Source organism: Phascolarctos cinereus, unplaced genomic scaffold (genome assembly GCF_003287225.1).
Source record: "Phascolarctos cinereus isolate Bilbo 61053 unplaced genomic scaffold, phaCin_HiC Scaffold_5;HRSCAF=322, whole genome shotgun sequence".
Taxonomy (NCBI): domain Eukaryota; kingdom Metazoa; phylum Chordata; class Mammalia; order Diprotodontia; family Phascolarctidae; genus Phascolarctos; species Phascolarctos cinereus.
Genome location: NW_027555958.1, coordinates 255,985,177 through 256,012,025, shown reverse-complemented (window position 1 = coordinate 256,012,025; position 26,849 = coordinate 255,985,177). Strand labels below are relative to the sequence as shown.

The window sequence follows — 26,849 nt, the reverse complement described above, 5'->3', positions numbered from 1 at the left end:
TCTGGTCAGATTGAAGTGCAAATACAAATAGCAAGCCCTGGGGGCAGCTGTGGCAGCAGCCTTAGCTTCAAAAGCTTTTGCCCCACCTGACAGTGTGGGAGCTGGACAGCCAATAAGGGAAAGATTGTAAGAGACCTCCACTGGTGTTGAACAGGAGCCCAGGCACACTGACCAGACAGGGTCCCAGGCTGTGGCTGTGAAGAAGAAAGTTATCACTGGTAACCGTGGTTGCAGAGTGGGTCTCTGGTTTTGATTCCAGAGCAGAGGGGCAAGATGATGCTTGTAGTCACCTGAGGAACCACAGGTAACAAGAATATTCATGGAAGCAGCAGCAGTTCTGCGGTCCCTGATCACAGCTCAGGGGTTGAGAGGAGTATCTGAGCTCACCAAGGTGTGAACTAGAGCAACAGTGACCACACCTGGCCTTGGATTATAGAATACTGGAAGAACCAAGAGGTCAAAGGCCTCCCAATAGAGCTCAGAAAACAATGGCATGAAAAACCTGAAGCCTGAGAGACTATCCCCACATCCCAGTAGCAGCCCAATTCTAACATAAAGTTAACAGCCAAGGCCATTAAAAAAATGAGTAAAAAACAGAGAAAGGATCCAACCATAGATAATGGTGATAGAGATGATCAGAGTTCAAACTCAGAAGACAAAACAGCTTTTTGTAAAGCTTCAAAGAAAAATGTAAAGTGGTCACAAGCCCAAAAAGAGTTCTTGGAAGAACTTTAAAAGGGTTGTAAATGTCAAATAAGAAAGGTTGAAAAAACTTGGGAAAAGAAATAACAGTAATTCAAGAAAAGCAATAAAATTATGAAAAGAAAGTCGACCAATTGAAAAAGGTATCTACAAACACAGAAGAACATAACTTTTTAAAAATTAGAATTGGGCAAGGGGAACTAATGATTTCATAAGACATCAAGAAATAACAAAATAAAATGAATGAAAAAAATAGAAGAAAACGTGAAACATCCCATTAGAAAAACAACTGACCTGGAAAACAGATTGAAGAGAGATACTATAAGAATTGCCAGACTACCTGAAAATTATGATAAAAAAAAAAGAATCTATACACTATACTTCAAGAAATTTTTAAGGAAAATTGCCCTAAAATTCTTAAACTAGAAGGTAAAATAAAAATGAAAAAGCCACTGATTACCCCTGAAAAAGATACCAAAATGAAATCTCACAGGAACATTATAGCTAAGTTTCAAAGCTCCAAGGTCAAGGAGAAAATATTACAAGCAACTAGAAGAAATGATTTAAATTTTGTAGAGCTACAGTCAGGATAACACAAGATTTAGCAGCTTCTATATTAGAAGACCAAAGGGCATGGCATATAATATTCCAAAGAGCAAAGGAGGTGGGTTTGTGACCAAGAATAACCTATCCAGCAAAGCTGTGCAAGGGGGGAAAATGATTATTTAATGAGCTAAAGTCCTTTCAGGTATTTCTTGAGACCAGAAAAAAGACCAGAATTGAACAGAAATTTTGACTTATAAGAATCAGGAGAAACATAAGAAGGTAAACCTAAAAGATTAGTTATAAGAGGATTTAATATGATTAAACTGTTTAATTCTCATGTGGGAAAATGATATTTGTGCTACTTTATGAATATTATCATTACTAGGGTAGTTTGAAAGAATATGTATAGATAGAAGACTTGGGGTTGAGTTGATTATGATGACATGATCCTAAAAAATAAATCTGGGTAGGGAAAGGTTAAAAACAGAGCAAATTATTGTATACAAAAGAGGCTTGGATGGAAGGACTGTTACAGTGGAGGGGAGAACGATGTGAAGGAGTAGTGTGGAAACCTTATTCTCATTGGAACTGGGTTAAAGAGGGAATAATATATATTTAGAAGGGTATACAACACTTTGAAGGCAAGGGGACAAGATAATGAAGAGATTTATGTGGATTAGGGAGATAGTAGTCAGAAGTAAAATAGATTTCTGAGGGGGGATAGGATAGAGAGAGAGAAAAAAAAACAGGGAAAATAAGATGGAGGGAAATACACAACCAGTAATCATACCTTTGAATGTGAACTCACCCATAAAATGGAATTGATAGCAGAATGGATTGAAAACCAGAACCTGATAACATGTTGTTTACAAGAAACACATTTAAAAATGAGAGACACACATGGAGTAAAAATAAAGTATTGAAGTAGAATTTATTATGCTTCAGCTGATGTAAAAAAAAATAACAACAAGCAAGGGTAACAATCATGATCTCAAACAAAGTTCAAGTTAAAATAGATTTAAAAGAGATAAGCAAAGAAACTACATTAAGTTAAAAGGTACCATAGACAATGAAGTAAGATTAATACTAAACATAGATGCACCTAATACATTCACATTTTTAAAGAAAAAGGTAAATGTGAAAATAGATAGCAAAACTATAATAGTGGGGGATTTCAAACTTCCCATCTCAGAACTAGATAAATCTAAACAAAAAATAAATAAAAAGAAGTCAAGGAGAATAATTAATAGAATCTTAGATAACCAAGATTCGATAGACATCTGGAGAGAATTGAATGAGAATAGAAAGGAATATCTTTTGCTCAGCAGTATATGGCACCTTTACAAAAACTGGCCACATATTAGTTAATAAAAATTTTATAGTTAAATGTAGAAAAGAAGAAATATTATATGCATCCTTTGCAGATCATAATGTAATAAAAATTACACTTAATAAAGGACCATGGAAACAGAAGTTAAAAATTAATTGGAGAATAAATAAACTAATCTTAAAGAATGAGTGGATTAAAGAAGAAGTCACAGAAACAAATAATTTTATTCAAAAGAAAGGTAATAATGAGACAACATGTCAAAACTTGCGGGATGCAGCAGCAGTAATCAGAAAAAATCATATATATGTGTGTGTGTGTATGTGTGTGTGTGGTGTGTGTGTGTGTGTGTGTGTGTGTGCTTACATCAACAAAATAGAGAAAGAGCAGATCAATGAATTGGGCATGCAATTTTTAAAAGAGAAAAAGAAAAAATTTAAAATCCCCAATTAAACGCCAAGTTGAAAATTCCAAAACATAAAAGTGAGATTAATACAATTGAATGCAAGAAAACTATTGAATTAATAAATAAACTAGCAGTTTGTTTTATGAAAAAAACTAACAAAATAGATAAATCATTGGTTAATATGATTGAAAAAGAATGACAAGAAAACCAAATTATTAGTATCAAAAATGAAAAGGGTGAATACACCACTAATGAAGATGAAATTAAAGCAATTACTAGGAATTATTTTGCCCAATTGTGTGCCAATAAATTTAATAATTTCAGTGAAATGGAAAAATACTTACAAAAATGTGAATTCACCAGATTAGCAGAAGAGGAAATAGAATATTTAAATAAACCTATTTTAGAAAAGGAAACTGAAAGGGCCATAAATGAGCTTCCTAAGGAAATATCAGGACCAGATGCAGCAATACCACTGCTAGGTCTTATTTCCAAAGATGATTAGGGGAAAAGAGAAAGAACCTATATGCTCTAAAATATTTATAGCAGCTCTCTTTATGGTGCCACAGACCTGGAAACTGCAGTGATGCCCACCAGTTGGAGAATGACTGAACAAGTTGTGGTATATGATCATGATGAAATACCACTGTGCTATAAGAGATGATTAGCAGGTTGATTTTAGAAAAAAACACGAATAGACTTGCATGAAATAATGAAGCAGAACTGAGAAAACATTGCATATGCAGTAACAGCAATACTGTTTTAAAGAACAACTTTGAGTGACTAAGTCATTTTGACTATTATAAATATCCAAATACCAAATTAACTACAAAGAACATATTAAAGAAGATGGTAAGTGCATCCAGAGAAAGAACCTACAAATAGAAATATGTATAGTATGGTTTTACATATATGTGTGTGTGTGTTTGTGAGTGTGTGTGTTTGAGTGTGTGTATATGTGTGTATATATATGTATGTATATTTATACACATATATACACATATACATACATATTTGTGTGCAATGATAGCCATCTCTAGGGCAGAGGGAGGGTGAAAGGAGAGAAGAAAAAAAAGAAATTCACATGATAAATTTATTATATACTTAAAAGGAATAGCAAGTTGTAAGTAATAGATTTGCAGTTCCATGTGTTTGCCTCCCCCATTAGACTGTGATCTCCTTGAAATCAGTCTTTTGCCTTTTTTTATGTTCCCAGGATTTAGCACAGTATCTGACACATAGTAGGTGATTAATAAATGCTTTTTGAGTGACTGTCTTTCTTGACTTTAAAGACCTTAATAAAGTCTCACATTCTGCAAGAAGCCTTTCCAGGGTCCCCCTTAATGTCAGTGCCTTCCTTCTATAATCTTGCTTTTCATAATTGGTAGATATGAATGGTGGAAGAGACATCGTGGGGCAAGTAGTATTCCAACTCCCCACCTTGACCAATCAGACGCAGAGAATGAATGAAAGTGCAGTTAGTACTGGAAAGAAAGACTGTGTCATGAAGAAGGAGCCAGGTCTCAGTGAAGAATGGGAAAAGAAAAGATTTAAGAGAAGAACAAGTTTGTGGCCTAAAAAAACATGCATTCCAGATATCACAGTAGAATGGGTGCATAGTTTTAGAGTCAGGAATTGGGAGGTGGGGAGGGGTTTTAGAACTTGAAGGGAATGAAAATAAGGGATTGGGCAGTGGGGTAGGAGAACAAGATTTGAAAGATGAAGACTAATGGTTCAGAATTCCTGGAATGGGGAGGGGAATGTTTGCTAAGCATTGAGGAATGAGTTCAGACAATTTTTCATTATCCTATGCAGCACAGATGAGTGGACAAGTTCTGGGATCTGAAGGAATGGTGTTACTCCCTTTCCTCCAGGCAGAATACCATGCTGGTGACATGACGGAATGGACTTGCTCCTCTTTCCAGGAAAGGAAGAGTCTGGTGATTAATACAATGGTATGTCTCCTCTTCCCAAGGAAGCAGGAGACCAGTCAGAAAACCTAGTACAATGGAATGGTATTTCTCAAGAGGGAAATCATAGTATTATAGATTTAAAGCTGAAAGGCACATTAAAGATCATTGAATCCAACCCTCTAATCTTGTTTGTTTGGTTTTTTATAATGCACTGTATTTTTCTACTTTCTAAATTTATTTTTTCATTTAACAATATCTCCCTCCCACCTACCCTCTCATTGAAAAAAAGAAAAACAAAACCCTTGTAACAACTATGCATAACAAATAAGCAAAACAAATTTCAACATTGGCCGTGTCCAAAATACATACATTTCATTATGTACCTGAATCTATCACTTTTCTGTCAGGAGCTGAAACTCCCTCATTTTACAGATGAAAAAAACTGAGTCAAAATTGACTAATAATTAGCTTAGGGTCACATAGCTAGTATTTGAGGCAGAGTTTAAACTCAAGTCTTCCTGAATCTAAAAATTGAATTTTTTATCCAATACACCACTATCTCAGAAGAAAATGTCTAGAAGGGAAGAATGGTCAACAGTATCATATACTGAAAAGAAAAATGAAGATAGGGAAGGGGTGGTGAGGGGAGGAGAAGCCATTAGATGTTTTCATTGCAGTCATTGGTGTTCTTTGCAAGAAGATCTTCAGAAGAGTGATAGGGAAGAAAGACTGGGTGATAACAAAATGGAGGCATGATTTTTTCAGATATATAAGTGTAAATCTAATATACACGTTTTTCAAGAATTTCATCTTTTGAATTTGAATCAAAGTTTCCCTTTCTCTCACTTATTAGCCATTTGACTGTGGGCAAATCACTTTGAACCTATTTCCTCATCTGTCATGTCTATGTCACTTAGCTGTTGAGAGGATCAAAAGAAGTAAAGCATGTGAAAGTGCTTTGGAGTGATAAAGCCATTATGCAAACATAAAGTGTGTCAAATATGTGTGTATGTATGTAGATACAGAGAGAGAGAAAGAGAGAGAGAGAGGTGTGTGTGTATATATATATATATATATATATATATATATATACACACACACACACACATTTGAGACCCAATTCTGCCAGAACCACTTTAAAAAATAATTTACCATTAATCTAATATCCAAATGTTTCTAGCTTAAGAAAAAAAATATCCAAAACGACAGTTTATCCTGGCTCAATTCACTTTGCCCTTGGACTTGTCTCTCTACCCCAAGATGATCTGAAATAACACTTATAGGAATCTTGAATATGGAAAAGATCATAATGTGTTAAAATATATTTCAGGGTTAATCTTCCAGAATAATAATCACTACTCAATTCCTTCTTTGAGGAATTTTTTTTTAAGAACAGAAAGGATCTCCTCTCAATCCTTTCTGAATAGAGAAGAGACAAGACATAAACAAGATAAGAGATAAGTTTGGCTATTACATTTAATCCACTTCTTTAAGAAAGGACCTTTTGGGGGGCAGCTAGGTGGTGCAGTGGATAGAGCACTGCCCTGAAGTCAGACCTGAGTTCAAATCCAGCCTCAGACCAAACACTTGACACTTACTAGCTGTGTGACCCTGGGCAAGTCACTTAACCCCAATTGCCTTTAAAAAAAAAAAGAGAGAGAAGAAAGGACCATTTGTCCTTAACTTATTACCCACTTTTCTAAGAGGGAAAAAGGAAAAAAATTTTTTGTTGTTATTGTTCTGTCATATCTGACTCTTGGTGACTCCATTAGGGTTTTTCTCAGCAAAGGTACTGGAGTAGTGTGCCATTTCCTTCTCCAGCTGATTTTACAGATGAGGAAACTAAGGTGAACAGGGTTAAGTTATTGTGCAGGGTTATATAGCTAGTGTCTGAGGCCAGATTTGAACTCAGGTCTTCCTGACTCCAGGCCTGTACCACATGGCTGCCCAAAAAGTTTTTAGATCAGAGAAATATTTATTGATTGATATTTCTATTTGTACTAGAAACTAGAAAGGACTTTTAGTGCGCTCTCATAGATTTTATTAAAGAATACCATTTTAAAGTTCAAAGATAGGGACCTCAGCTATGAACTCTAATTCAATTCAAAGATTAGTTCTTAAGCATCTACTGTAAGCAAGATACTACTGTGCTAAACACTAAGCAGTGTATAGCACAGTAGTATCTTGCTCACAGTAGGTGCTTAAGAACTAGGCAGTATATAAGGTCCTCAATTAATAGTTAACATCTTAAGTGGGAATAGCTACCAGCAGGCTAGGTACTGTTGTAGAGCAAAGGATAAATTCCTGGAGGAAAGGATAGCAAGTAGTACCACTAACAGGGAAAAAAGGGACTCTAAAAAGCAGAGGAAATGGGAAGGCACCAAAGACAAATTTGTCTTGGGGCTGCTTTTCTTCCAAAGGCTCTCTTAGCATTATCTCCACTTTGCTTGCTGCCACCACTACTGAAGACTGATCATTCTCCTACTGAAATTCAATTCAAAATCAACACATCAGGTTCTTTGTGTCTTGTTCCTTGTAAAGTAAAATACTTCCCCCTTCCTTTTCCTGATCACTTTTACCTTTTCACTCAGGGACCACAGCTACTTTTTCATTTGGGACTCCAGTCAGGAGACTCCTCAAAGATTTCCTCCATGATCTACCAGGTCAGTATGTGTTTCTTCCATGCCCCTCAAATGCTGAGAAACAAATGCCACTCCTTTGTCTCCTTCCACAGAAAGACACCCTTTAGAGAAGCATCCTCCCTCCTTTTGACCATTATTCTTTCCCCTTCTCTTTGTTCTTCCCTAAGCTTGTCTCTTATGTTCTTTTATCCAGTACTTTGTTCTTTTATTCGGTTGTGTCTGACTCTTCATGACCACATTTGGTGTACTCATCTTGTTTCTTTCATTTTGTCCACCAGCTTTTCTTCCAATATCACCCTCTTTGCCACTAGTGACATTTGATTGTCATCAATTTTCAGAGTGATTTTTTTCAAATATCTTCATTTTATAAACTCCCTCCCTTGTGTAACTCATTCTTTCTTCCCCAAAAAAACTTCTGCAAATCTACTGGGGTTTTGTTTGGATTTAGGGTGGTTTGACATGTGTGATGTTTGACTTAATGAGAGCATTGTTGAGGCTGTGAACTAAGAAAGCCCATTACAGGGAAGGGGGGGGGTGTGGATTGGAGTCTTCAGGTATAAATTGTGGAGCAATTATAAATGAAGAGGGAAAAGAGCTATTTGGAGGACCACCCTCAAAACCACAAAAATATTTACTCTAAATGTTTTGCTTCCTCCTGCCCTGGGCTTTCTATAGAGATACCTTCCTAAATGCGTCTTCTAGGTTTCAGTCCCTGCCTGACCTGTACCTCTCTGCTGTCAGCAATGATGGTGGCTTTCCCAGTCTCCTCACAGCCAAGATATCTGATTTTCTTCTTTTTCCTCCAGTTGCCCACGCTGGACTCAGGTAAGATTTTCTTTTCCCTCTTGCTCTGTGGAGATTTCTCAAAGGAAAGAGACATCTCCACATTGGCTTCCAGTTTAAGTATATCTCTCCAAAGAGAAAAGTTAGAGTCCAAATGCCTCAGGGACTTCCAAGGAATAATATGTGGTGATTTATCAATGTATTATGTATCTCATCCCTCATACTTCCATTCTGAGTTCTATAATCTCTCTTTGTTGAACAGCTCAGTTCGATGTGATTGGGCCTGTTAAACCCATCTTGGTCATGGTTGGAGAAGACGTTGACTTACCCTGTCACCTCTCACCTAATATAAGTGCTGAGAGTATGGAGGTGAGGTGGTATAGAAATAAAATCTCTCCAGCTGTGTATGTGTATCAGAAAGAAAAGGATCAAGAAGGAGAGCAAATTAAGGAGTATCAAGGGAGAACAACATTTGTTCGAGACAATATCACTGAGGGGAATGTGGCTGTGACAATCCACAATGTCAGAGCTTCTGATGATGGACAATATCGCTGCTTTTTCAAAGATGACCAAATGTATGAAGAAGCTGTCATAGAGCTGAAGGTGGCAAGTGAGTCATTTCATTTTGTTCAATGACCTTTCCCCAGAGGGACCTGAAGGGAATCCTTTTCATTTCCAAGGTTTAATCTGATTGTTAATTCTCAGATTTATAGACAGAATTACCTTTCAGTTCCAGAACATGTCACAATATTTCCTGCTCAAAAGTTAACCTGAATATCAAGCAGAGAAAATCTGGGAAAGAGAGCAGAGCAAGAATAAGAGAGTCCAATGGGATAGGAAGGTTGAGAAGGTCTTTAATCTCACCCCATTACTTCTCAGTGAGAGAAAATTGCTCTGAAAATATTGTTCAAATAAGGCTCAATGTTTGTTTCATTAGTTTGTGTTTTCTGGCTCCAACAAAATCTGTGTCCAGGAACATGCATATGTCAAGTGAACCATGAAATGATGCAACTAATGTCAGGACTGAAGTAATGGGATGGTAATATAATGTAGAGAAGATATGGATTAGGGAGAAATGAAAGCACAAACCAGTAACACATTCCCCAGACCACAACTCAAAACTCAGAATGGAGGGAGGGTGTCATGAAGCCTGTTTAAAACTCTGCCTTTTTTCTTTTTCTTCAAAATGATGTGTATAAGGACCCTTTTGTAAAATTTGCAGGTTGTAAATAAAACAATAACCATAAAAATAAAACTTTAAAAATCACTATTATCTATTGCTAAGTAACGTGATAGATAGAACACCAGGCCTAGAGTCAGAAAGACCTAAGTTTAAATCTGGCCTCATACACTTACTGGCTGTATTACTCTAGGCTGCATTACTCTTTATTACCTCTTCTACCTTAGTTTCCTCAACTGTAAAATGGGGATAATAATAACATTTACCTCTCGGGGCTGTTGTAAGAATAACATGAGATAATATTTATAAAGCACTTTTAAAAGTGCTTGGCACATAGCAGGCCCTTAATAAATCCTTATTCCCTCCCCTTTTTATCTTCAAAAGTAAATTATTATTGTTTTATCAATGGACACAGAAAATGATTAATTTTTTTAACCATAAAAATACTCTAAGTAGCTTTTTTATTCTTTATCCTCTTGGGCCATGTGGGAGAAAATATGTAAGTCTAGGATCTAGCCTGTACTTTTCTAGCTAATCTGAAGTATTTTAAGGTCAAATTAAAGGTCTTTTCTTGATTAGCTTGGTGGAAAAAGAAGTTTACTGGGTTGGTTCATGCATCAAGGCTGCAAGAAATAATGAGCCCAAAGATTTTTCTGATGCTGAGCTAGAGAAGGAGGACAAACCATCAGGTGTGTCTTTTGGTTGCAAGGTAAAATTCAGAGTGAAGCGATGAAACAAGGCATCACTCTGTGTTTATTAAGCACCTATTACATGCCAGGCACTGTGCTAAATGTTAGGAATAAAAAAAAAAAAAAAGCAAAAATAATCCCTGTTCTCAAGGAACTCACAGTCTAAGGGGGTACACAACATGCAAACACTTCCATACAAACAGGATATATACAAGGCAAATTGGAAATCAATCATTAAACATTTATTAAGCCCCTAGTACATGCCAGGCACTGTGCTAAGTGCTGGGGATACCAAAAGAGGCGAGATAGTTCCTGCCCTCAAGAAGTTTACAATCTAATGGGGGAGATAGCATGTGAACAAACATATACAAATATATCCTATTTATCCTGCATATATTACATACAGGATAAATAGGAAATAATTAACAGAGGGAACGCACTAGAATTATGAAGCATTGAGAAAGACTTCCTATAAAAGATGGGATTTTAGTTGGGATCTAAAGTAAGTCAGGGAAGTCAATAGGCAGAAATTGAGGAGGGAGAGCATTCCAGGCATAGGAGACAGTCAGAGAAAATGCCTACAGGCAAGAGATGGAGTATTCTTGAAACTGCCAGGAGGCCAGTGTCACTGGTTTGAAGAGTATAAGGTAGGGAGTATGGTATAAAAAGATTGGAAATGTAAGAGTTGGGCTAGGTTTTGAAGGGCTTTGAATGCCAGACAGAGCATTTGCATTTGTTCCTGGAGGTGATAGGGAGCTGCTGGAGTTTTTGTGTAGGGGCGTGAAGTGATCAGACTCGTGCTTTAGGAAAATCACTTTGCTGAATGAATGGATGATGGATTGGAAGTAAAGACTTAAGGCAGGCAGATCCACCAGCAGGCTAGTGAGATAGTCCAGTTGTGAGATAATGAAAACCTGCACTAGGGTGGTGGTAGTGTTAAAGGAGAGAAGGGGGCATATTTGGGAAATGTTGCAGAGGTGAAGTAGACAGACTTTGGTAACAAATTGGATGGGGACATGGGATGAGAGATAGTAAAAAATCTAGGATGACTCCTAGGTTGTGAGCCTGAGGGATGGGAGAAAGGTGTTGCCCTTTACAGTGAGAGGGGAGGTAGGAGGTGGGGAAGGTTTTGGGGGAAAAGATAATAAGTTCTGGTTTTGGATATGTTTAGTTTAAGATGTCTACTGGACATCCAGTCTAAGATATCTGAAAGGCAATTCGAGACGCAAGATTGGAGGTAAACAGAGAGGCTGGGGCTCAAGATAGGTAGGTTTGAGATTCATAAACATAGAGATGATAATTAAATTCATGAGAGCTGATGAGATCACTAAGTGAAATAATGTAGAGGGAAAAGGGCAGAACCCTAAGGGATATCTATGATTAGAGGGCATGATCTGGGTGAGGATTCAGTAAAGGAGACTAAGAAAGAGCAGTCAGATAAGTAGGAGGAGAACTAGAAGAGAGTGGTGTTCCAAAAGCCTAGAGAAAAGACTTTTGAAGAGGAGATGGTGATCCACAAGGTCAAAGGCTGCAGAAAGGTTAAGGAGAAGGAGGATTTTTTTAATGGCCATTGGATTTGACTGGTAAGAGATCACTGGTGGCTTTGGAGAGAGTAGTTTCAGTGTAATGATAAGGGCAGGAGCTGGATTGTAAGGGGTTAAGAAAAGAGTGAAGGGAGAAAAATTGGAGACATCTATTGCAGATGACCTTGTCAAGGAGTTTAGTTACATAGGACAATAATTAGTGGAGATGGAAGGATCAAGAGATGGTTTTTTCAGGATGGGGGAGACATGGACATATTTGTAGGAAGTAGAGAGTGAGCCAGTAGAAAAGGAAGAGATTAAAATAAATATAAATATGTATTTGCATAAATATAAATATATAAATAAAAATAATGATATGGTGGAGATGACAGAGGAAACAATCTGTTGAAGATGACAGAATGGAATGGGACTATTTGAACAGGTAGAGATGCTAGCCTTGGTAAGGAATAAGGCTAATTCATCATCTGAGATAGGGGTGAAGGAGGAGATAGGAACAGAAGACATCTGAGTACTAGGTGATTAGGAAGAAGGGGGAAGAGAGAATTCAATGTGATGCCTCAATTTTTTTCTGCAAAATATGAGGCAAGGATCTCAGCTGAGAGGGTGGGGCATATGGGAAGTTATGGGAGGTTTGAAGAGGAATGAAAAGGTTTGGAAGAATCACTGCGAAAAGTGCAATACTGAATTGATAAGGGAGATATTGTAATATTTGGGCAACTGGAGGTCACAGTACAGATGAAAAGTAGCATTTTGTAATGGAAGGCAGAGGGAGAGGTGAAAAGTCAATAGATTATGGTCAGATGAGAGGATTTGGGAACTCATGGGGCATTTACAGCTTATACACCAACATCAGTTGGACAAAAAGGAGGAAGCATGGAGGGAGTAAATTTGTAGATGATGACAAAAGCAAAAGTATAACCATCTTTGTGAGTGGCTGAAGCGGGAAGTGAGTAGGTTGAAGAAATGAATGATAAGGAAGGTTAAGGGGAACTGGAAAAGGCTTCTTGCAGAAAATGGAATTTTAGCTGAGACTTGAAGGAAGGTGGAGATGAGGAAAGAGAGAATTCTGTGGATAGAGGCTAGCCATTGAAAACACTGGTGAGAAAAGTACTAAAGTGTATCTTGGGTATTATTTCTTTTTGAATTGCTTTGAAATCCACTTTAAAATGTAGCATGAATTTAATTCACCACAAAAAACCTACTCTGTTACCTCATCATGGCAGGAAACTGATTCTGGATTCTTAAAGGCTTTGCTAGAAGAAGACATGTTTTGCAAGTTCTACCATGTTTATAAAGGGTTCAAGTATAATGCTGAGAATAGATTAAATTTATTTCCAAATACCAGCCCAGCTAATCATAGAATCAGACATCACAAGTAGATTGGCCACATAGTAATGAAATAATTTGACTGCAGCAATCCATGAAACAGGAAAAATAAAAAATGCCCATAAGTCCTGCATGTCTCCCTCTACTTCTGCAGGAAGTAGTGGCAGGATAGTGGGAAAGGGGGCAGAGAGTATCTGTTAAAGACTGTCTGTAAGAATCACAATTTTTAGATTATAAACAAACCTTAACATGATCATTGGTACTTAATGTGAGATTCTTATCTAAAAATCAACCAGTAGGTTAGTGATAGAGTGGCTGAATCAGAACAATCTCAATAACCTTGCCTTAAACAAAACCAGAAGAAAGAAGGGAGTTGCAACTAAATTGAAAGATGTCTCACAAGTACTCCTGGGGAAGTTAAAGAAAGGTATTGGCAGAGTAAGTTTTATCGTCCTAAAGCTACAAGAAATATTATTTCATGAGGCATTTTGCAGCTTATACACCAACATCAGTTGGACAAAATGGTAGCTAAATTCTACATGAAATTTAATAAGACCTGGGAGAAAATTTTTATAGCTTCTCAGATAAAGGTTTCATATATCAAATATATAAAGCACTTGGTCAAATTTATAAGAATATGAGTCATTCCCCAATTGATAAATGGCCAAAGGATATGAACAGGTAGATTTTCAATGAAGAAAATAAAACTACAAATAAGTATATAAAAATGTTATAGATTATATCACTATAGATTAGAGAAATGCAAATTAAAACAACTTTGAGGTATCATCTTACACCTATCAGATTGGCTAAAATGATAGAAGGGGAAGGTGACAAATGTTGGAGGGGATGTGGAAAAATCAGGACACTAATTCACTGTTGGTGGAATTGTGAACTAATCCAATCATTTTGGAGAGTAATCTGGAATTATACCCAAAGAATTATAAAACTGTGTATACTCTTTGACCCAGCAATACCACTATTAGGTCTGTTTCCCAAGGGGATTAGGGAAAAAGGAAAAGAACCTATATGTTCTAAAATATTTATGGCAACTCTATCTGTGGTGGCAAAGAACTAGAAATTGTAGGGATGCCTATCAATTAAGGAATGGCTAAACAAATTGTGGTATATGACTGTGATGGAATACTATCGTGCTATAAGAAATGATGAGCAGGTTAATTTTAGAAGAAGAAACATGGAAAGACTTGCATGAAATAATGAAAAGTGAAATGAGCAGAACAAAGAGAACATTGTACATAGTAACAGCGTTATTGTTCTAAGAATAACTTTAAACAACTAAGTCATTTTGAGTATTATAAATACTCAGGTCAACTACAAAAGACCTATGAAGAGAGATGCTATCCACATGCAGAGGAAGAACTGATAAATAGAAGTATGTACAGTATGATTTTACATATATGCATACATATGTGTGTATGCATATATATATATATATATACACACATATTTATTTATTTATATATTAGTGTCTAATGGTAGCCTTCTCCAGAGTGGGATGGGGAGAGAGAGAGAAAAAGAGTTCAGACTCTGGGCAAGTCACTTAACCTCAATTGCCTCATCAAAAAATAAAAAGTCCACAGCAAAGAAAAGAAAACGTAGAAGGAAGCACAAAAAAGCAGTGTAACTTTGAAAACAATGTCTAGTATGTATTACATAATTTTTTAAGTGAACAGTGTAAAATGAGAGGAAAAAGATATTTAATAATGCCTTCCAAGTTAAATCAATATATATCTGATATATGCAAAGAAAAAGTGGGAACAAGTGAGGATAGGGAGAAATATATATGGAAATACAGTTCAAGAGAAAGAAATTATAGGATAAAAACATATATTATACAAGGCCTCATGCCTCTTTATCATGCACACCATCTTCAAAACAAAGAAGTAGTAATTGTTAGGTATGGTGAACATCAAACAATATCACAAGGAATGAAACTATATTTTAATAGACAGGAAAAGATTTATTATGACCATGGGAATTATCACTGTTCATGCACAGTTCATCAACCTTTCAGTTATCAGACAAATCAGAATTTACAATAAACAAGAAGCAATAAAAGTAATGAGAAAAAGAAATAACTGAAAATTAATAATATTTAGCCTTAAATTATTTAAACAATCTATAGAAAATAAAAAATGAGAAATGGAAAACAAAATTTACACCAATACCAACCATAATAATTTTATTCTAAAGTTACCAACCAAAATTAATTGCTATAACAAGAAGACCAAAAGAAGAACAGAAAGCCCCTTAGTTGGGAAATATTTTACCTGCTTGCCAAATAGAGAGATGGTTGACAAAGGCAACACCAGGTTAGAATGTACGTTTGTCTATTAAATCTTACAAAGAAGACTAATGGATGATTTATGAGCAGTATTGTCTCAAAAAAATTGAGAGAAGTAGTGGAGGCTAGGGGTGGGAGGGAGACAAACCCAATTTAAAGAAAGTGAGCAAGATACCTAACCAATCAAAGTCAATCCAAGCACTTTCAAGGATAAAAACCTAGAGAGGAAGACAAACTGTCTTCTCCATCAAGGGTAGCAGGACCACCACACTGGTATCCTAACATCCTAGTCCCTGAGGGGTTTACAGAAGAAACAGAAATAGCGAAAAGAACAAAGATGGGAAGAGCACCCAGACTGCCTTAAGTACATAGAGAGGGTATCTCTATCAAAAGCAGTACAATTTTGTAGGTAGAAGAGGACTTTTTCAAAAGGAGAAAAAGATACTAAAAGTGTGAAAAACAATCTTAGAATGTGATACATATAGAGATATATATGTATTTATTTGAGAAAACATCAACTACCAACTTACATGCTTACCCTCCCAGCTAAACAAAATCTTTATAAGGGTCATCTATACATAAATTCAACGAGGACAGAACAACCAGGATTTACAAATGATATTCAGCAATGGACCACATCTTCACCATCTAAAATTGATTAAAAGATGCATAAAATATAAGATCCCATGGTGCTTATTATTTATTGACTACAAAAACAGCATTCAACTTAGTAGGAAAAATATGCTCCCTTTATAGGTTCTTTTACAACAAGGGATGTTCCATCCATATATCAAGACCAAGATTTCTTGGAACAACAGATAACTTTGTTCAACTATTGTCATATAATAAACATAAGTTGAGGAATGAAACAGGGAAATTTTTGCTCACCAAAAATATTCATCACTTGCATAGAGGAGATCCAGAATAGAATCTAGGTTGAGGAAGGATTCCATATGGATGGAAAGGTCCTCCACATGCTCCAGTTTGTGGACAACATTGTATTGATTGCATAAAGCTCCAGAACACTGCAAAGCCTCCTGGAAGAGATCTGTAATGTTCAAAGGAGGTTGTACAATCTATTCACACAGGAAAAACCAAACGCATGATGAATTTTTAGCACCCAGATTTCAAAATACATCTGAATGAACATCTACTGGTATCTGGGACAAACAATAGAGATGGACAATGAGATGGACCCAGAGTTAAAAAGACAGAGGAGCTGGATTGTTTTGGGGAAATTGTAAAACACTTTTACTAGTCCCAAGCTTCCCATAACACAAAAGGCACATCTTTTCGATGTAGATTACACCAATGTTACTATATGGTAGTGAGACCTGGAAGACTTTGAAGAACAGGATTGCACAGAGAGAAAGGGAAAGGCACATGGTAGGTGTGAACAATCTGTGGCATATTAAGAAATCTGAAGAACAGAAGCAATTAATGTCAACAAAGGATTGTATCACAGAAAGGGAAGATGGACTGGTCACAGAGCAAGAGCAAGGTTTACAGGTGGATGACCAGAGGGCTCCACTGACACCCCAAAAATATCAGATGAGAAGATTTCAATTACTTTAGGTAGATCTCCCATGGTGAACTTTTGGGAAAGGACATGAACAAGAGTCCCACAGGATGGCAAGCATGCATCAATCTGGATCTGCATCATTGGAAAGAACTCCCAAATTGATGAGATCATAGATCCATTTGAATATTTGACTATTAAGGAATCTGGATATTATGTGCAGGAAGATTATTTCTATTTCCCAGGATGCCCTGGGAGGGAGGCAGATGTCACTTCATGAGACCTGTGGTGGACAAATGACAAGCTCCATTTGCTTGTGAGTCAGTCAATAGATATTTACTAAGCACCTACTTTATGCCAGGCACTGTGCTAAGCACTGAGGATACACAGAGAGGTAAAAGACAGTCCCTGCTCTTGACAAGCTCACAATCTAAAAGGGGAGATGACATGCAAATAGTTATGTACAAACAAGGTATGTACAGGATACAACAACAAATAATCAACTGAAGGAAGATACTAGAATTAAGAAAGATGGGGAAAAGCTTTCTGTAGATGGCACAATTTTAGCTAGGACTTGAAGGAAGAAGCTAAGGAAGTCAAGAGGCAGAGATGAGGAGAGAAAGCATTCTGTGCACAGAGAACAGCCAATAAAAATGATCAGAATCAGGAAAGTGTCATGTTCAAAGAACAGTGAGGAAGCCATTGTCACAGTATTGAAGGAATAGAAAGATGGAAGGAGGTGTAAAAAGACTGGAAAGATTGGGGAGGGGCAGGTTATGAAGAGCTTTGAACTCAAAATAAAAGATTTTGTATTTGAACCTAGAGGTGATAGGGAGCCACAGGAGTTTATTGCATTAGGAGGCAGGTAAGGTGGTTGCATGGTCAGACCTGTGCTTCAGGAAAATCACTTTGACAACTGAGTAGAGAACTGATTTGAGTTGGAAGAGACTTGTGGCAGGTAGACCAAACAGCCCCCTATTGCAACAGTCTAGGTATATATGAGAGATATTACAAGGTCAAGATTGACAGAACTTGGCATTGGATTAGGACTGAATATGGGGGAGTGAGAGATAGTCAAGGATGACACCTAGCTTTCAAGCCTGGGTACCTGGGATAATGGTAGTATACTTGACAATAATAAGGAAGTCAGAAGGAGAGATTGGGGATAAATATAATTAGTTTAGTTTCAGATATGCTGAGTTTAAGATATCTATGGGATATCTAGTTTAAGAAGTCTATCAGGCATTTAGAGATTTGGGTCTGGGGATTAGGAGAGAGATTAGAGTGAAAATGCAGATTTTAAAATTATCAGCATAGAGATTATAATTGAATCCATGGGAGCTAATGAGATCACCAAGTGAAATACTATAGAAAAAGAAGTGAACTCAGGACAAAACTTTGTGGGACATTTTTTCAGATTTTCTCTTCCTAGGTTTCTACCTTTCTATTCCATTTCAAGGATTTCTTCCTTTATCTTCTACTTGGTTGTTCTATTTCAGTTCTGCTCTGTGGAGAAGAAGAGAAAGAACCTCTGTGACATTTTAGGTTTGCAGATTCAATCTTTGAGAGGTTTAGTCAATTTAAAATGTAATTCTACTACTGAAGTATGCTATCGTGACTTGATGATTCCTCAGCTGTGTGATCAAAACTAAAAGGAGAAAGAAATAATATTCTTTTCTAAAAACCCTATCCATCCATTCTTCAAGGACCAGATCAAATCTTGTTGCCACTTTGAAGTGTTACCTGACTGTTCCCACCCACATTAATTTCTTTCTATCTCTGACCTCTAATGTATTTATGGTCAGCATCAACTCAGTTTAGCATTTAGTTATTCTCTGGTTGTTTCATGTATATTATACTTTTTTCCCCCAACTCATCTCTAAGGCCAGAGACTTTGCCTTAAATATTTCTTATATCTTACATAGCACTGGACTAGTAGGCACTTAATAGCAGTTTGATTGATTCTCCACTGTAACCCCAGTACCAGACCACTAGAAATAAGAAGAGAACAATAAATGAAAGAGGGAGCACTTTTCATCCCTTGAAGTACTAACAGCCTAAGGTAGACTACAGTGATAAGGGGTAGGAGTAATGAATGGGTTAGAATATTAGGAGTTGGCCAAAGACCCATAGCAACCGGTATACTAGCACAAAAATCACTTGAGAAAAGGAAGTCTACTCAATTCCCTAGAGCAGTATCATGTATGTGTATGTATATGTACATGAATGTGTACATATGTGGGTATATTTGTGGGTATACTATATGTATGGGTATGTATGTATTTATACATATATGTATTTATGGCTACCATATATCACTAGACTTGCAACTCTAAGGGTTCCCTTCCTCTCTTTCACCCCTCATCCCCAATGGATCTACTAAAGGATTCAGAAGAATTTTTCTCTCTCCAGGTCTAGGCTCTGATCCTCACATTCATATGGAAGCTTATGGAGATGAAGGCATCCTCCTAGAATGCACGTCAGTTGGATGGTACCCAGTGCCCCAGGTGCTATGGAAAGATCTAAAGGGAGAGATATTACCACTTTTGTCAGTGTCCCAGACACTTAATGGAGATGGCCTGATTACTGTAGAAGCCTCTGTGGTTATCAGAGACCATTCTGTGGGGAGTGCATCCTGCTCCATTCAAAACCCCCTCCTCAATCTGGAGAAGGTGGTAAGGATTTCCATACCAGGTTAGTTCTTCCCTAAGCTCGATTTATGCTGAGTTGCTAAAAACAAAATTCTTTAACTAGAAACCACCACTTGTGAGCCATTCCTGACTAAAGAAATGGAAACTTAGCCTTCCCTTTACTCCACTGCAGAGTTAGCAGTCTTGAGTGAAGTGCACAAAATTATTCATAAAGTAGATAAAGAATCCAATTATGCTCAGATTAGGAAATCATTATAAATCATTATAAATCTTTATAAAATAGAGATCTTTTGGTATTGGACACCACTTTCCAAAGACAAACCTCTTTCTAGTGAGACTCTTCTTTACATAGGTATCATTCACCTTGGCCACCTACGATGTTTGCTGTTACTTTGCTCTCACGTTTGGTTCAAGCTAGATGCATCCCTATGCTCTTTTGACCACAAAGGGAGAAGATATTCTTACTACTTCTGTACAGCCTGTCTGTGGTTCATGCAAAAGAGAATTCCAGGCCTAATTCACCACTCTCTTAGGATTGTACAGCTCTTCTGGTCATCCAACTTCCATAAAATGTCTCCTATACTTCTCTTCTTTTTGCTTTCTAAGTCCTGTGACTTCTATGCCCTAATTTCATAAAATTACAGAATCAGAGCTAGAAGGGACTTCAGAGGCCATCTAATGGAACCTATACCTGAAGATAGAAACTCTCTACAACATATGCCACAAATGATTAGATAGCCTTTGCTTGGAGACCTCTAACAAGGAAGAACCTACTACTTCCCAAGGAATTCTATTCCACTTTTGAATAGCTCTAATTATTAGGAAATGTCTCAAGTCTTAATTTTCCTTTTTGTAACTACTACACTTTGATTCTTCCCTCTGGTGACAAGCAGAACCAATTCAATTCTTTTTCTACTTAATATCACTTAACAACTACTATTTCCCCCAAAACTTTCTGTTCTCTAGAAAATGAGCATCCTAAGTTCTTCGACTCGATCTTCATATGACATGATTTCAAGGCCACCAAGATTATCTTTATTACCCTCCTCTGGAAATTCTCCAGCTTATCAATACTCTTCCTGAAACGTGGCACACCAAAATAAACACAATACTTGAGATGTGATAAGACTGGGATAGAGAAATGAATCATTATCATCTCCTTATTCTTTGTCACTAGGCCTTTTATTGTAAAACAAAATTAGCTTGAAAAAATATTGTTCCCTTGGTCCTCCATTCCCACTTCAGACAGGCTCCCTTTGGCACCAAAGGGGACTTTAGGGAAATGAAGCTATTGACCCCTGTGTGATTGACTATCTGGAGTTTTGTTTTAGTTTTGTTGGCTGTTCCTTTTTTTTTCTCAGCCAGAGAAAACCTCAGTAGACTAATTGTTTTGCTTTGGGGCAGGGCACTTTATTGCCCTGCCTTCTATGTCTGGTGAATTTGAGTATGAACATTAATATGAAAATGAATGCAGAAAAATATGCATGTAAAACTCAGTATGCTTGGCTTCTAAAACCAAAAGAACTTTTTCAAAAGGAGGCCTGTTATTACCATCTGGCACTGTCATGAGTTTTCCAAAAACAGGTAGAGACCCAGTTTTACAGTTCTTCAGAGGTTCTATGTCACTTCCTACACACATGTCCTGGAAAGACAGTAAACAAGTCTTGTTATCAGGTCAAGAAATGTCGACCATCACTATTCATCCTCTTACTCTTGACCTTTTCTTAATGAAAATGCTCTAACAGCACCTGTGAAGTCACATTATCATTTCTTGGAGAGCAAGTTGCTGCTTCCTCAGAAAAACTCTTCAGAAAGAGCTTCAAATCTATTATTTAGCCTCAAGTGATTGATATTATTTCTCAGTCTACTCAGTATCACATTTTTCCACTCTCCAACACGATGAGAGTCAGAATTTCTCCCTGCCTTTTTTTCTTCTTTCTTTTTCATGTTATATAGATCTTCCATTTTAAAGGAAAATTTCATTCTTTCTGATAAATTGGAAAGTGAAGTATCATTCTTCATATCTTTTTGCCTTCTCTTTTAGGAGAGAGACCAGCTCCCATTAGAGTATAAATAAAAGTTACTTGGTAATGGAACAAATATAAGCATCACATTATCTATCCAGTTCTCTGTAAAATTCTTCCTATACTCTATATTTGCTAGAAGTAAGTTTCTCAGTTTATTATATGGACTTCCTCTAGATCTCCTCTTGAGACCTAGCATTGTTAACTGCTTCTGAGGGTTTTCATCCTTATGAGTTGTCACCCTCCCTATTGTAGCCCCCACCTGACAACCATCTCAAACCCTTCTTTGGGTCCTTTTCCCACTGAAGTCAGAAGTAGATTGATCTCTCCTTTGAGAGGACTTGGGAAGTTGAAGAAAGATGAAGAGGACTCAAGCAGAAGGAAAAGGAAGTTAATAAGAGAAAGTAAGTAGACAAATGAGTAAGACAAGGTAAGAAGTTCATAAGACAAGGGGAAAGAGGTATGATTGTCTCTGGATAGACAAAGACAGAGTAATAATGATTGTTGTCATCAGTGGACCAGAGAATTATAATGAGACACAAGTAGGAGCCTTGAAGAGAATAGAACAATACAACAGATACCTCCGAGATTAATCCTCTGCTATCTGCCCACTACTGCTACCATTATTTTGACCAACCCGTTTGTCTCAAGAAAATTGAATTTTCCTGGTGTTCCTTATATTACTTATATAACTCTCTGGAATCTTGTTTCAGGTCCCTTCTTCTCAAAGTTATCTCCTTGGATGATGTCTATGGCTGTGATTCTTACTGCTCTTGGACTTCTCACTATTGGGGCCATATTTTTCATCTGGAAACTACATAGAAACAAAAACAAAGAAAAAGATAATAAATCCTTCAACAAAGGTAGAGAAATCACAAATAGAGTAAATAAAGATTAGAAAAAGAAAGAAGGTAGAAGAAGTAACCTCAATTCACTTAATCAGATATACCAGGTAGTTTCTAAGGCCATAGGAAAGGAGTTTTAAAACCAAGGACACTTTCACTCTCATTAAGCTTATCTTATAATAACCTTACTAAGCTTACCTTGGGCACAATATGTAAGTTTTTTTGAAAGTAGATATATGGTTGGGAGTTTAATAATTAAATACATAAAACCCAATGTATCTATCTTTCCTCCTCCCACCCTGAAATATTTCCTTCAATTACCTAAATCATCAATCTTTTTGTAGTGGAAAGATCAGTGGGTTTAGAACCAAAAAATGTGGGTTTGAATATTAGCTCTTCTACTTCCTACCTGTGTGACCTGGGGAATTTACTTCATCTTTCTGGGCCCACTATTTATCTGTAAAATTTACAGATAAATAGTAGGCCCAAAAAGGAATTGGACTAGACGATGCCCAGGGTCCATTCCAGCTCTGAATGTCTGGCCATGAACCAACAGGAACTTCCTGAACATTACAAAGAAAATAAAAATGTTCCTCATTCTTGATTTGTTAATCATTCTTCAATAATAGGTATCCATAGAAAAAAGACAATCTTCCATTGTATATTTGACTATAGTTAATCATTTATTTCTCTTCCTTTTTCAGAGAAACTCCAGGAAGAGCTAAGTAAGTTTTTTTTTCCTCACTGTTCTATTTACAATTGTATTCATTTCTTCTATACCATGGAAGTGACATCTTTCTATTTCATTACAGGATGGAAAAAGGCTCAGTTGCATGCAGGTAAGTGGTCCTGGTCTCATTTCTGACTCTGGAATGCTACTTATCCCCAAGATTCTAGAGCCCTAAGATTTCTGTAGCTAATAGAGGCAATAAATACAGTCAGGAAAACCTAGGTTTGAATCCTGTCTCAGATAATTACCAACTATATGGCCCTGGACAAGTCATTTAACCTCCTTCTCACTTTCTTTAGCTAGAAAATGAGGGGATTTATCTTTCCTGGCTTTACATCTGTGATTCTATAATCTAAGATGTTGTGAACAATTTCTATGTACTTTTTGATGAAGAAGAAAGAATTGGTCAGGCAGAAATTCAGGAAGAAATAGAATGAAGTTGTAGAAAGTAACCTCTCCACAAAAAGAATCATAAGATCAGGGACACTTTCTCTTCTTGTGTTCCTACTTCCCATGGAACTGAGGAGGTTGATTCAAGTCAGATTAAGAAATGTGGCTAGATTTAGTTATTTCTAAGACAAAAGATGTGAAGCAAGACCTTTAAAACTTCCCCAAAACAATAAATTTGCCAGATATCTTTACTTAGCCTAAATAGTCCTTATTAAAGTCAACATCTTTTGGGGTGCTTTGTACTCCTCCCCCACCCAGGTAAGCTGTTGCTCTACCTCTTTGAAGAGTCAAGCCTGAGGGAAACTTTTGGGGACAGATAGAATGGGATTTCTTCTTCTTGGGGAGTCTTATAAACTTTTTATTCCCCTTCTTGGAGGACAGAGAAATGAACTCTCTAGTGCCTGCATTCACTGACCTTTGACTTTCTTTGCAGTTGATGTAACTCTGGATCCAGACACAGCTCATCCCCATCTTTTCCTGTACGAGGGTTTGAAATCCATCAGGTTGGAAGACACACGACAGAAGCTGCCTGACAAGCCAGAGAGATTTGATTCTTGGCCTTGTGTACTAGGCCGAGAAGGCTTCACCTCAGGGAAACACTACTGGGAAGTAGAAGTGGGAGATAGAACTGATTGGGCTATAGGAGCTTGTAAGGAAAATGTGATGAGGAAAGGATTTGATCCCATGACCCCTGAGAATGGGTTTTGGGCTATAGAGTTGTATGGAAACGGATATTGGGCTCTTACTCCACTCCGGACCCCCCTTCCTCTAACAGGGCCTCCTCGTCGTATAGCAGTGTTTTTGGAATATGAATCCGGACATATCTCCTTCTATGACATGACTAATGGATCACACGTCTACACTTTTCCCCAAGCTTCTTTTTCTGGGACTCTCCGGCCTTTCTTCTGCCTTTGGTCTTGTGGTAAAAAGCCCCTTACAATCTGTCCAATATTTAATGGGCCTGATGAAGTCACTGTGATTGCTAATGCCCCTGTCCCTTCTAAGGAGAGCCTAGTGACCCCCACAAGTGAAAGATCCACTCCTGGGGATGCAGATATTCCCCAAAGGTCCAATTCTAAATTATTCCCAATCCAACTCAATAATGGGGCCCTGGATCATTAGGAATCCCTCTGTCTTCCCTTCCATTTTCACTCTTCCTCTCTAAGGTCTATAGCTGCCTACATTACCTGGCTTATCTGTTGCTACCCATGGGGCAGTGAAGAGACTTGGGGAAACTAAATATTGCTTATTCCACAAAGGGTTCCCTAGATAGGGAGAGGAACTTAAAGGGGGCAAAACTTAAAATCATTTTTGTAGTCATAGTTAGGGTGAGGATCTTTCTAAACTATTGCTGCTGTATCAGCTGGGTGTTGATAAAGGAGAGTTGAGGGAATGGGTCAGGTAAGACTACTTAAGAGACATAAAGCAGAGTCTTCTTAGTTATATGAATAGGGGAGCTGTGAAGGACCAGGACTTAAAAGAGCAAAGAGAACAAATGATACTTAGGGAGTGCTAGAAAAAGGAAGGTCACAAATTAACAGGTTGAGTTCAAAGAGATATGTTTGGAGCAAGAGTAAGAAAACTGAAAAGGACATAAAGACAGATGAAGAAAGAAATATGCAGTGAAAGCTGTGACGGGGAAGAAGAGCCACCCTCAGTGGCAACATCATCAGTAATTTCCTTCCTTTGAGATTTCCTAGTCCCCCAACCTCTCCCCACCAGGACTGATTGTACCATACTACTTTCTTAATAACATCTACCTCTGAAGCTCCAGGGAGAGAGGGGAGGAAAGAAAAGGAAAGATGAGAGGGAGGGGAGGAAGGAAGGAAGGAAGGAAGGAAGGAAGGAAGGAAGGAAGGAAGGAAGGAAGGAACGAAGGAAGGAAGGAGAGAAAGAAGGAGAGAAAGAAAAAGAGAGAGAACTAATTAGCTCATCTGAAATAGTCCCTGCAAGTTGATTTCAATCCCAGACCCAAACCCTTGCCTCTCCTTAATATTGTCTTCTTGCTACGTAGTTTAATCTAATCTCATTTCATTCCTATCCAACAAACTCTGCTCCATCAAGCCTGTTTCACCTGCAGTTCCAGTAAGGATCATTGAATCTTTATTCTGTTTTACACTGACATAATTTTTACCTCAACTCAATTACGTCTGATCCCTCCCCACACACAACAAATCTTTAGGGATTTTTTTAACCTGTTCCCCATTCCCATCTATTCTCTCAAATCATCTTCATCCTTTCTCTATTTCCCTAAATAATTTGACCCCTTATTTTATTTCTCTCTCAGACAATATATATTTCCTTCTTTAGTACAATTCCTTCTCAATGCTTAAGTGTTTCAGGTCCTCAGGAATAGATTAATTTACAATTTCCTTGAATAAGTCCCCATGGGTTCTTCTTTTTCATACATATGTATCCTTTATCTCTCAATGTACTTTAATTTCCTCAAGAGAAAGGGCCACAATTTCCATTTCTCTTTTATCTTCCATATCTTTTAGCCCAGACCTTTGCTTATTGTTGGCATTCAATAAATAATCCTGACTATGCATCACCATTCTATGAATCTTTCTACCCGAGCAGATCTTTGACAGAAGCATATCTACCTGGTAATTATATAGGTCGTGGTCATTACCAATGTCTAGGATCATATCAATTTCTCCCAGCAAGAAAAGAATGCAAGCCCCCAAGGGACTTGTTAGCCCCACAAATTGTCTCACTATGATGATGATTTGTAACATTCCCTCTTTTATGTGAATTCTAAACGCTGTATTTCTACTATCAATCAAGAAGTATTTATTAAGCACTCAAGTTTGCACTTCAAAGTTGTCTCTATCAAACTGAATGCATATTACTCCTTCCATTTACTCCCTTATTCTCAGCTCTTCATGTCTTGACTCTGGTTTCTTCCCATAAGTTGAGAAGGGTATATAACTATGTTTCAATACAGCAATATTTTTAATGGACCTGTGGTTGCAACAAAATGGCCCAGTTGTTTGGAATTCAAAATATGTACACCTTCCCATCCTCATGTGTTATATTCAATGGATTGCTACACTTGGTTCTGGAAATTCTGCATTCAAATCCTATCTCAAGGGGCAGCTAGGTGGCACAGTGGATAGAGCACCAGCCCTGAAGTCAGGAGGACCTGAGTTCAAATCTGGCCTCAGACCAAACACTTGACACTTACTAGCTGTGTGACCCTGGGCAAGTCACTTAACCCCAATTGCCTAAAAAAACCCAAAAAATGAAAAAAACAACTTCAAAAAT

General features: G+C 37.3%; 1 protein-coding gene across 3 annotated transcripts; it reads left to right on the top strand.

Annotated features, from left to right (window-relative positions):
* Nucleotides 1-7,355: 7,355 nt before the first annotated feature.
* Nucleotides 7,356-26,128, top strand: BTN1A1 (butyrophilin subfamily 1 member A1). 3 transcript variants are annotated; one of them, XM_020966766.2, is made up of 8 exons: nucleotides 7,356-7,557; nucleotides 8,239-8,361; nucleotides 8,582-8,929; nucleotides 19,295-19,576; nucleotides 22,271-22,420; nucleotides 23,107-23,127; nucleotides 23,215-23,241; nucleotides 24,016-26,128. In XM_020966766.2, exons 2-8 carry the CDS (start codon nucleotides 8,280-8,282, stop codon nucleotides 24,702-24,704), a joined length of 1,599 nt encoding a protein of 532 aa, XP_020822425.1. In that variant the 5' UTR covers nucleotides 7,356-7,557; nucleotides 8,239-8,279; the 3' UTR covers nucleotides 24,705-26,128. The 3 variants fall into 3 exon arrangements, with proteins under 3 accessions (XP_020822425.1, XP_020822426.1, XP_020822424.1); XM_020966765.2 differs by lacking the exon at nucleotides 7,356-7,557 and having other exon boundaries at nucleotides 8,107-8,361; XM_020966767.2 differs by lacking the exons at nucleotides 7,356-7,557; nucleotides 19,295-19,576 and having other exon boundaries at nucleotides 7,716-8,361.
* The last annotated feature ends 721 nt before the right edge of the window (nucleotides 26,129-26,849 follow it).